Raw genomic sequence first — 12,004 nt, 5'->3', positions numbered from 1 at the left:
TAAGTTTTGATTAACAAATTCCAGCCCAGTTACCAAGTTCTAGCTTACAAGGGTAACTAACAGATTTCAGTGGGCAATTCCTAACCTAACTTCAGCTTTAACAATGGGTGGATGAAAAGTGGGCAGTTGTTGAATTCGACCTTACGGCAATGCCTTTCAGGCTACCAGGAATCCCAAGCCTGAGGATTCACTGCATGAATCCAGCATTTGTAACACCTCCTTCAAATACAAACTATAAATCCAAGCAAGGGTGGTGAAACTGCTGAATAAGAAGGAGGCATTTATTGTCAGTCTGGCATGCTCGCAAACAAACACCCCACACGCACGCTGCGGCGCAGGACAGACTAACCCAGTGTTCAGCACCATCCTCCCAACAACCGCCTCCGAGAGCAGAGCAAACCAAGCTGCAGTCGCTTAGGGCACCTAAAGGAGATGCTGGGCTCGGGATTTCTTAAGGAATATTGAGAAACACTTTGCTTCCCATCAGCAAAACCACCCTGGTTTTGCATGGGGGGGGGGGGAGTTTTAAAGTTAGAAAAGATTCTGAAAACCAAAAGCAGAGGGGAAGCTTGATACACGTTCTGTTTGGTTGGTGGTGGCAGTGCTCAGATCATGCGTTTTTAAACTCACCCTTCACGCTCTGATGTTTCTGCTGCTGGAAATAGTCTTTAGAGCCTCTAGCACATCGCAGCTCCTGCGCCCTGGGCAGGATGGGGATCCTCTCGAATATGCTGGCTCTTTTAGGGATGAAATCGAGCAGAGGCGCTGACATCTCAGGGGGGCTCTGCTGAGGCTCCGTGCGGTCACCGCCGTTGCTGACCGTTACTTTAAAGGACATCTGAGGATCCAAGACACCTTTACCAGCGCTGGGACGAGCCCCCCGCGGCACTTCCTTCACAGGCGCTCCGGAGCATTTATCGGTCCCCTCGAAGCGGGCTCCGCTCCTCTGACCCGCGGCGAGCTCACAGTGCATGTCCGCGCCCGGCGGCTGGCAGGGCCCTCGCCGCTCTCCTGCACCGACCGGACAACACCGGGTGTCAGCCCCGCCGCCAACGGCCGTTAACGGAGGCAGCCCCGCTCGCTCCCCTCACGCACACCGGCCCCGGAGGAGGGGAAGGGGGGGGGATGGGGATAGAAACGCGGGGCTTAGACCTCGCCAGTGAGGGACGGGGAGGCTGGCGCCGCGCCTCGGCTTTCCTCCCTCTCCAGGCAACACCGCCGGGCTTTTCGCAACCGCTGCCCGCAAGGCGAGAGCGGCCGGGAGGGAAAGGGAGGGGGGAGAGGAGTGGAGGGCACCGGGTGTCGAGGCCGGTGCCTCTCAGCCGAGGCGTCCAAACAGCGGCCACCCAGGCAACGGCGGACGCGGCGGCAGCGCACGCAACGCCTTGGGGCGGGTTTGGCAGCGGCCGGCGCTCCCCGCAGCCCGCCGGGGCACCGGCCATGAGGGAGAGCCCGGCCGGGCTCTGACAGCCGCGCTCCTACCTGGGAGGAGCGGCCCCGGGGGGACGCGCTGCCCGCCGGCTCCTGCCGCTGCCGCCGCCGCCGCACCGGGCTCATGGGCTCAGCCCCGCTCCCCCGCCGCAGGGCCGGCTGCCAGAGTGAAAGCGGCCCGGGCCATTCCCCTGGCGCGGCGGCGGGGCCAGCCCTTCGGTCGGGGCGGGCAGGGGGAGGGCTGTGCCGCCGGGGCCGCCCCTCGGGGCTCTGACAGCCGAGCGGCGGGGAGCGGGTTTTGCTTCCCCCGCAAGCCCCTCACGGACTCGACCCGCCAGGGAAGGGGAAAGGGCCGGGGACCCTGCGCTTGCCGCACCTCCCTGCGCCCCATGGGAGAGCCCGCACCTTCCCGCTGCCCGCCGGGCGGTGAGAGGGCCCACTCCATACCCCGATGGTGTATGTGTTATCTCGCACTGTCCCACTGCCAAAGGCCTGGGGCCCCTCTTCCCCCTGAGCTTCGGGGGTCCCCCATGCTTGCACAGCAGATACACAACAGGCAGGAACCACGGGACACCCACAAACCACCCAACAGCACCCTATAAGCAACCTCTGTGCAAAAGCCACAGTGACTGCAGTGTGCCACAAAGGAGCAGTGGGAGAGAGCAAAAGCCTTGTCAGGAGCCTGGGCCCGGGAAGCAGGAGATGAGACAGAGGTGGGAACAACCTGGCCAAGACATCTCAATGACACAGTCTCAGGTGCATTCAGTGCTTCTGTTTATATGGTGGCCATTCATCGTTCCCTTCCTGTCCTACAGGTGCCTGGAGCTGGCCCACTCCAGTAGAAACAATTAGCCTAGCTCCAAGCAAGCAGCACAGAGCAGTGACATTTGTGCTGGCTCCTCACAGGCCAGCTCGGGTCTGGAAGCAATCTAGCCGGGTTTATTAGCTTGGGCCTGGTTCCAAGCAAATGCAGGCTGAGCTATGGTGTGCAGCTTTGCACCAGCGAGCTTCACCAGCCCACTCTTTGCTGGCACCCTGCTGCCCTGCACACTGCTGTCGGCACAGGTGCAGCACAGCAGGTCTATAACACAGGGCAGCTCCAAGATAGGAGTGACTTGGAGTCATCCCTGATTTACACGGGTGTGAATCAGACAGACATCTGGTTGGAAATCACGACCATTCACATTAGACCTAAAGGAGAGGCTTGGGAGATTTAGCACGAGGAGGAGGGACAGCTACTGATCTGGCGTCTTGCTGCACCCCTCCTGAGGAGCATTCCGCAGCTAGATGACAGAGATCTTCATCTTCTGGCAGCACAGATGCTGCACAGAGTGCCTCACTCACACTTTGTCCAACCCTTAATAGCATATGCCACCCTGCAGAGTAAAGGAATGGTTCAAGACAGGAGTGCATGACTTTTTCTTGGCAAATGCTATGAATGTTGTGGATTTGGTGGGAGGGAAACAACTATCCATAAAATACACGAGATCTCAAGGTGGAACAAGCAGCTCTGGGAGCAGCAGTACTTAGGGAGCCTCTTTGCAGTGCCTCTCCTCCTCCCTGCCCAGCACAGATGCCCTGATGTCTACTAAAGAAGAAGCTTGCCCTCAAGAAAGGCAGTAATGGGGTCTTCTTCTTCTGTAAGATCACATCTGAAATTGACAGAAGTTAATAGCTCTCTGTCAAACGTGGTTAAAAACTGGTAAATGTCCTTAGAATATTAGTAGGAGCAAGATGCTACAAAAAGGGAGAAATTCCCACATTACCTCTACAGGAAACAAAACCATACATCAACCACATGGCACAAACAATGGATTTTAATGATGATGTCCTGGGGATTTTAAAAGTACAAATTGTCAGTGCACATTATCCCTCTGCATGGCTGTTCTCTACAGCCGCACAACACCTCCCAGTGCTCTGCTGACCTACACCCATTCCCCACTCCTGTTCATCTGCAGGGCCACCAGGACTGAGCCGCTCTCTCTTTGATTTGGAAACGCTGAAGGCACCTGGCAGTGCTACCAGAAACAGTAATTACTGAAGACACAAATACACTGTGTTAATGCTCTAAACCCCAGTGACGTGAAGAGGCAGTTAAATTTCCTGAGGGAGATGTTATCCCAGAACACAGTGTAACGAGGGTAATCCTGCTCCTTCCAGAGCAGGAAAGAGGTAGGGTTCAGTGTGCAAATTATCACAGCTATGCTGATGCACACTGCCTGTAAACTGAAACTAGAGGGGTTTCCTAGAAAACACGTAGTTTTCTAACGCCCTAAGGGAGAACTGTGCTACGGGATCTTCCCCCAGCAAACAGGGAAAGGAGAGCTTCAGCTCTTGGCTGTTCTGAGCTCATTAGCGCACGTCATTCCCCATTCCACACCTCAGGACACGCACACCCTGCTCTGACCCGCTGTTTGTTTCTTTTTATCACGATGATCCAGAGCATTCTGCAAAACACCGGCAGGTGCCGCCAGTCGCTCAGCAATAGCGCAGGGCTGGGCTGCTCTGCAGGCAGACGGGCACAGAGCCTCCAGACCGGGCACCCTCTGAGCAGGAGTTAAAACAACCCAGGAAAGCTCCAAGCTCAAGCACATGGCAGCTCCAAGCTTCAGCAGCGCGCAGGGTTAAGGCCGTTCACGGCAGGATGAATTTCTACATGGCAGGTCATCTCACAGAGATGTAGCCTGCATATCTCAAGCGGCAGGTACCCACATTCCTTCCCACCCATGGACAAAGCTTCTCTCACACCACTGTTTCCTCTGTTTTAAGTGTCTCTGCAGCTGCCCTGTCTTTGCTGGGACTATCCAGCTGGGGATGCTCATCCCTGGGGCTGAGCAAGAGAAGCAGGCAGTGGAAGGAAATCCTCCTCCAGACCTGGCTGTGTTCTCCAAACAGAGACCTGACATCCCTAGAGCTGTTCCAGAGCAACAACTTGGCTCCTACAGCAAGTCCACAGACATGGGAGGACCAAGTGCCCCTTGAATCACTGTGCTAATAAAAAGAGTTCAGCAGCTCCCTTTCTCTGCTGAATCAGAAGATGTTTCATACATTTCAGTTCTGAAACAAAGGCCAAGCAAGTGTAATTGTGGCTAAGACTGTTTTATAACCCTGGGTCACTGTAACATTGCTGTATGTGCACTGTACAGCACATACTGATTCACCCAATGTTGTCACTACATCCATGAACTAATGGGTGTCTGCCCTTCTGTCCTTGTGAAAAGCAGACATTGGCCTGTCCCCATGACAGCAATAGTCTTCCTTTGGGGGGGGGGGGGGGGGGGGGGGAGGGAGAGATTTCTCCATACTAGCCTTCTTGTTCAACATTCCCAGTTGCCAAGGGCTGCAGTCTTGGGTCACTGTATGGCCCACAGCTAGCCCAGCTGCCTCTTCCTTCTGTTAATGAAATCACCATCACCAAAGCAGACCTTCCAGTTGAGGCAGATAGGCCATCTTCAGTCCCTGAAACTAATCCCTGAGTGTTGCTTCATTTCAAGTCAGATACGAAGAGCAAGGTTGCAGTTTGGGATAAAAAAATTCCAGGAGGAATGCAACTGTTTGCCAGCATACTCTGTCACTTGGTCAAGTGGGTAGGACACAGGTGGTAAGTAACCAGAGACTTGCCCATATGCCCACTCACTCCTAGCTGGTGACCAAAGAGAGAAAAAACAGATAGTAGTCTAAGGCTAGCTCAGGCTGGGACAAAATCATACCCTCGGAGCAACTAAGGAAAAGCCAAGACATGGACAATTTCTGGTGCAACAATGCTGATCATGTTGATTGGTGTCCTTGGAGCCAGACACTGCTGAAACACCAGCAAGATCCTTGGCCTCATGGATCTGGGCATTGCTGATGGTAGGATAAGGCAGTGGCACCAAAACCAGCTCCTGACCCACGTTAGCCACAGAAACAAGGCAGTCCTATACCACCACAACACAGCATAACTGTGCCTGAGCACACACAGGGCCCAACTCAGAGCTTACACAGAGCAGTGAGGAGAAAAACACAGTGTAAACAAGTTTGATACTTCAGAGTTTCCCTGCAGATACCAGCCAAGATCATGGCATTGCCACAGCAGTGGTTTTCTCAGGGTTTACAGGTATTTTTTGCTGACATGAAGCCTCTTTATTCCAGACAGCATGAACCCCTGTGGTCAGTGCTGCACATGCAGAGGTGCAACTGTCCTTGAGATAACACCATGAGGACAACGAGAGATCATCTCCTAACAGGTAAGGGGAAACAGCAGGGGAAAGGACATTATGTGAAGGGGACCGCAGTTTGCCAAATCCAGCCTTCAAGGTGTGCTCTTTACCTTTGTCAGGAGCAGACGGCTGTAACTGGCCTCCACATTATGGCTGGTCATAAACCGGATCTTCGAGAAACTGGTGGAAGCTGAAAACTCCAGTTCCCCAAGCAGTTCTGTGGAAGGAGAGGAATGAAGCAGAACGGATACAGGTAAGGTGAGCTGGGCAGAGCAAACAAGCAGAGCTGAAGAATTAATCTCTAGTTCACATACTGAAATCTCTGCTTCTAGCCCAGCAGGCAACAAAATTGAATTTCAAAAGGACACAATTGAAATTACGAGGCCTTTGTGTGACTGCTACAGCGTAGACAGAGGTGGGAGGTGTTACCATAATCATTCTGTTAATATAGGACAAAACAAGCTCTCTGGTAGGAGAAATAACAAACTTTGTTATAAATAACCTGGCTGCAAACGAGCTGTCGATTCACACACAGCAGTTTATTTACACAGGCCTGCCAAGTCCAGACTTGTTTTTGTTTTAATTTACTGCACCACAGATAGTAAAAATGAAACAACCAAACAAAAAGTGAGCCAAAGGGATTGTCTCTGTAACTATGCCCATTTCTTGGAGATTGCACATATCCCTTTAAGGCAGCACAAAGCCCTACTTTATAGTGTTTTCAATGACACCCTGAATGAAGACAGCAGGGTCAAACTGACCACACATTATCTGGCGATGTACTCAACCACTGCCTCATAACTTACAGATTCATTTATAGCTCATGTAGTTAGAAAAAAGAAATTCCTCACATCACTGTGGCTTATCTTTCAAAAACAAATCTCTTCTCAATGGCTAGCATATTTGGGGAAATCATACAGTAATCTTGAATCCACCTTTGTCTTGCAGATGCTGCAAGAAGTGACCAGCATCTCCAAAAGCCACTGTAACACTACACATCTCTCCCTCCTTCCTGCCTCTCCAGGCATAATGAACTGCCAATTAAGCAGTTCATTCTAGAGGACTTGGAGAAAACAAGCCTGTAAAGAAGGGTTTGAGCAGCCTCCATTCAGGATGGGCTTATTTACACCTGTAGTTACCTTCCTCAGACATTCATCTGTATTATTTCTCTGCATCAGTCCATAAACAGATGCATCTCTCACACCATGCATACACAATGCAGGTAGGAAATAAACTTCAGTAACAAAGAAACAAAGAAAAAGAAACAAAGACAGCACAACTTAAGGATATTCAGTGTGTAAACCCCAATCCTCAGCATTGGGATATGCCAGGAATAGAATTGCTGGGGCACCCTTGATTCATGCCTACTATAAATGAGTTATAGTACTGGCATTATACCACAGCCTCCAGTTATTTTGCCTGGGGATCCATATATTCAAGGTACTGAAGACAGTGATAGCTGAATGAGCAGTCAGTCACTCTTCTGTTTCTTCTTTATTGGCATAGTGTCTGGACCACACATTGAATATATTTACTGCACAGCAGCCAAGCCCTGTGCAGAATACAGAATCATTCTTTGCTGTCTGTCACTGCAGCAGCCTACTGATTTGCAAACAAATATGTTATCATCATTGGAGGGGGGGGACGGTGGAATTAGACTAAACCTCATCTCACAACAGAGGCGAAGCTTCAGTTTGAGTACAAAACTTGTGACAAAGACTCACTCCAGGTTATTTAGCATTTCCCTTCATTGTACGTCACAGAGCGCATTTCCAGCTCCAGCAGTTAAACTCAACCCTTGGCATCTCAAATGGAGCATGCAGAAACTGGGAGACCAGCAAAGAGTGGCCACCCGTGAAGAGCTGAAGTGCTGCACAGGATCTCTGTGACAACGGCAAGGACAAACCCATTTCTCCCTGGCAATGTTCAACTCACACTAACTGTGAGACTGGGCTTCCTCTTCCTACAGCACTCGTGGTGGGTGCCGATAAACCCTTCCCGAGCTGACTGCCAGGGTCTGAAAAGGCAACAGCCACCTCAAACATCTATCTTTGAGCTGCAGCCTTGTGCTCAGCCCAAAACTCCGTGCCACCACCGACAGCAAGGTACAGAGCCTGGCGCTTCCCCAAACCTGCTTTGAGCAGTGACCTCTGCTGGTAAACAGGCAGGAAACCCAGCGCTTTACGAAGCTGGTGCCCCAACTAGGTGGTCCTCAAAGCTTGCCCTTCAGGGAGTCACCCAGCCTGGCTCTTGAACTGAAACATCTACCATTAAACCCACAGCTGAAGCGTGCTGAGCAAGAGCAGAGAAGGATATTTATGCATAACCTATAACAATCTTTACCTCACAGAAGGCTCACAATTCCTTCAAAATTCACTCCAGGCCTCTCACTGTACCTTTACAGATAAGGTGCAGTTAAATACAACAGCATGCCCCAGTGCTGTGCTTCAGTAGTCAGATTTACAAGTTGTGCATCAAGAAGGGAAAAGGAAAGTCTGTACTTGTGTGTTTTGGGCAGGGGAGGGATAGGAGCTCACTAAACACTCAGCACTTGGTTCCTTTGATGCCTGCGTGAGTACATACACATGCTGCTTAGGCCACAGTTCCCCCTGAAATTCTTCCCACTTCAGGATCTGACTCTTTTAGGGGGAATCAAAGAAAAAAGAAAAGAAGGCACTTACATGCCATTTCCACCTGTTATAAGAGTCAGCTAGTGTACCAAGGGGGATCTATTCCCCCTTGAATTTGTGTTTTGATCTCACGACAGGCTCCAAAGACACCATCATGATCTACCTCCTGACTAACTGCTGCAGCCCGAAGATTTTTGCAAGGGCAGAAAGGCGAGGTCTTCTCCCATTTATTTTGTGTCTTCTGACATCAGTGTGGTGTAGGTTCTGCTCTCTCTCAGGCTGCTTTCTCAGGCACAAGCGAGCTGCACAGTTTGTTTATACTACAGGTTTGTCCAAAGCTGATATGCCAGATGCAAATCTCTACCATGAGTCCGCAACATTCTGACATGAGAACATCCGCTTACAACACAAGAGCCTGGCAAACCACATTCCAGGTATGTCCACAGCACCCACATACATTTAATCCACATAGCAAATATGTTAACACATTACTGGTGATGGAAAATCTTAAGAGCAGAGGGGGAGGATGGTGTGTGGGTAGTGGGGAGGGTCCTCGGGTTGAAACTTAAACAGCAGAGGTTTAGACTTGATATAAGGAAGAAATTCTTTACTGTTAGGGTGGTGAGGCACTGGAATGGGTTGCCCAGGGAGGTTGTAAATGCTCCATCCCTGGCGGTGTTCAAGGCCAGGCTGGATGAAGCCTTGGGTGATAAGGTTTAGTGTGAGGGGGGGTTGGAACTGGATGATCTTAAGGTCCTTTTCAATCCTAACTATTCCATGATTCCACCCAGACCTTCATCTTTTTATTGCATCCTTGTAGAAAGATGGTTATAGGAGTGATGGGAGCTCAGCTGCAATAAACAGGGAAAGCCCTGCAGCTACAAAATGCCTGCCTGAATGCTCTCCAAAAGCACTGCAACCTGCCACCATGAATCCCCTGTGAAAAAGGGTCAGCACTGCACATGGCAAGAAGCACCTCCACAGCTGAGGGTGCTCCTGCGGCCATTTCACATGGATTCATGTACACCCAACCCACCAAAAGCACCAGGCCCTCCCCCCGGGATCCCGCACAAGGCTGGTTCCAGTAGCTGGGAGAGAGACACATAGGCCACAGACTGCACAACTTGCCTGTGACTGAACAGGTACCAGGAAACTCATCAGCAAGAGAACAGTACTTCCTCAGCTGCAGCTGGATGCATCTGCAGGGGCACTTGCCTTGCCCTCGGAGACATACGTGTATCTCAGTAGGTGGGAAGATGGCTGCTGGAGACCTTAAAACACCAAGCACAGCACACACAGTACAGCCTCTGTTCAAAGGAAGCAACAACAGAATCGAAAGTACTTCATTTCAAGGGCACATTCAGCCCCTGAGCTGCCACTGGCAGAGAGACAATTCTCCAAGTGGCAAAGTGCTCCTGTTGAGGGAGCAAGTCCTGCCCAGCTCGCTCAGATACAGCAGTGCGCAAGAGCTTCAAGGACAAGGGCCACTGCATTTGTCCACCCTCAGTCTGGATTTTCAGACCTGTATTGCTTAAGAGCTAAAGCTTCTATTTCATGACTCCTTTGTAACACAGAACCAGACCTGAGCCATCAACTGTGTATCTCTTCACAGCAGCACTGGAAATAATTCCAGTACTCTTTAACTCCAGCTAACCGGCAGGGAGAAGCAGATGGTTCTCAAGGTTAGCAGAATGCTATCAGTCCCACTTGTGCATGTGGTAGGCAATCCAGAAAGAGGATGCAGCTCAGCTTTGAGATGGTTAATCTGATGAGAAATATTATGAAGGCTTGTGGGATCCAGTTTAACTGCAGGTACAAAGAAGCCAACTGTAAAAAGACTTTATTTTTTCCCCTTTATTCTCAGAATGCAGAAATGAACTTAAGAACTTGAAATACCAGCATGGTTTGCCAGAGGACCGTAATTATTCCCAAAGCCAAAAGTAGAATGTTATCCCTATTTGTGTTGTGTGAGCCAGTTGCTGCGTCTTCAGAGGGCATCCAACATACAGTTTGTATTCTTGTACACTTAGATTCATGAGCATGAGATATTGTCAAAGATGACCTTTTTTTTTAAAACCTTTACTTAAAAGGGTTAGAGCTCTTTAAGAATGGGAGCTTTTAAAGAAACCACAAAGCAATCAGCTTTTGAAAGCTCTTCTGTCATACACAGAGAATGCCATGAATCACTCGTACATTAGCAGATGTCATGTGCAAATCTCAGCTGCAACACAAGGAGGACAGACCTCAAGCACTTTGGCATCAAAAAGAAGTCTGCATTTTAAGCCTGCTGCTGACAGCCGTAACACTTGTAATTACAAGTCACAGTTTATAGTGGTGGGAGTGTTGCAGAAAATACCAGAGCAATAAAAATATAGTTCTGCACCTGTTTAAATGCATTAAAAATGTATTTGAACCTGTCTGGGTCAGCAGGTACACCTGAGGTATGAACTAAAGCATTGTGTTAGCTCCAGGTACATACTGCAATACTTGCAAATAAGTAAATTAATTTAATTAATAAGCCAGGCAGGCAAAAGGCTTTGATTACAACAGTCAAAGCTGTGGTAGAAATTAAGCCTTTAAAAGACTGTGCTTAAACCTTTAAATATAATGGAAGGCTGTCCCTCACCTCACAGTGCTTGCTGTAAGCCATCTCGGAGCAAAAGGAACAAGGCAGTTTTAATTTCCACTATCATATCTAATAGTGTCTGCATTACAAGAAGATGACATGTCTCTGTACTGAGGAAAGCAATACACAGGTCTCACTGCAGATTTAAGCTTTTATCTCTCACTCAAGCCTTACAGGCCCCTAAAGGAATATGACTACACAACCACTCACTGTCAGCTGATGTTTCATCACACCAACATTAACTGACACTGTAGCCATTTTGGGTGTTCTATCAAAAAAAACCTCCCAAAAAATAGCACTAACAGAACTGAGAGAATGATCCAAATTTTGTTTCCTCTTAATCACACTAAATTCATTAAGCTCACTGTTATCTCGAGGATATTAAGTAAGGTACCGCAGCTACATCCACGCTCCATGTACTCCATACATGTTTTCTAGTGTAGATATCACAATGACTGGAGTCAGTTTAAAAACAGTTGTTTGTTTGCAAACAATTTGGACAGGTTTACTTCCAGATAAAAAGCTTAAAAAGTGCTTTGAAAAATGTATATTGTTCTGAATTAAAAAAAATCTGATACACTGCAAACATCCTTCCTATCCCCCTTTACAAAAAGCTGTTGATGCAAACTTTAATTCACAGTAACATTATTTGAGGTTTTACTAAATGCAGTAATGTTTCCTCTATGTTTCAGTGTAGATCAGAACTTAGTTTCCCAGGTCACCTTAAAGATAAAATCCAAGCTGGTAGCTTTTCAAGCCGTCTTTGTGTCTTAACAATGCCTTTCCACACACCCATTTTACTCTGAAGCAATAGTTCCATCTTACTGAAGAGTGGCATGTTTTATTCCTGGGCACATCTGTTTCCTACTCTTGAAGAACATACTTCATCTGCACTAAAAGTGTTACCAACTAAATTTATGGAACACTTAGGCCCACAAAGTATCTCTGTAAATCTCTACTCAGCCCTTTAGCAGAAAAGGGTAGGGAAAGAATACATCACGAAAACCAGTGAAGGATCTGAGTGGCAAAGTAACTTGGATCATCCCAAATGTCACACTTGCATGTAAAATAAGAACTGACATGTTCTCATTCGTAAGAGATATTAAAAGAAGGCAAGA

At 48.9% G+C, this 12,004-nt stretch overlaps 1 protein-coding gene across 1 annotated transcript in view; it reads right to left on the bottom strand.

The window, feature by feature from the left end:
- The window catches only part of GLIS1 (GLIS family zinc finger 1), a 195,821-nt gene extending 194,848 nt beyond the window's left edge, over positions 1 to 973 (bottom strand). The window contains exon 1 of the mRNA XM_005151142.3: positions 631 to 973. Coding sequence (XP_005151199.3) covers positions 631 to 973 — 343 coding nt within the window. The remainder of the gene's footprint in view (positions 1 to 630) is intronic.
- Between the last annotated feature and the right edge of the window lie 11,031 nt (positions 974 to 12,004).

This window comes from Melopsittacus undulatus, chromosome 6, assembly GCF_012275295.1.
Source record: "Melopsittacus undulatus isolate bMelUnd1 chromosome 6, bMelUnd1.mat.Z, whole genome shotgun sequence".
NCBI lineage: Eukaryota > Metazoa > Chordata > Aves > Psittaciformes > Psittaculidae > Melopsittacus > Melopsittacus undulatus.
Note: the sequence above shows the minus strand (reverse complement) of the source record. Positions and strands in the feature narration are given on the sequence as shown.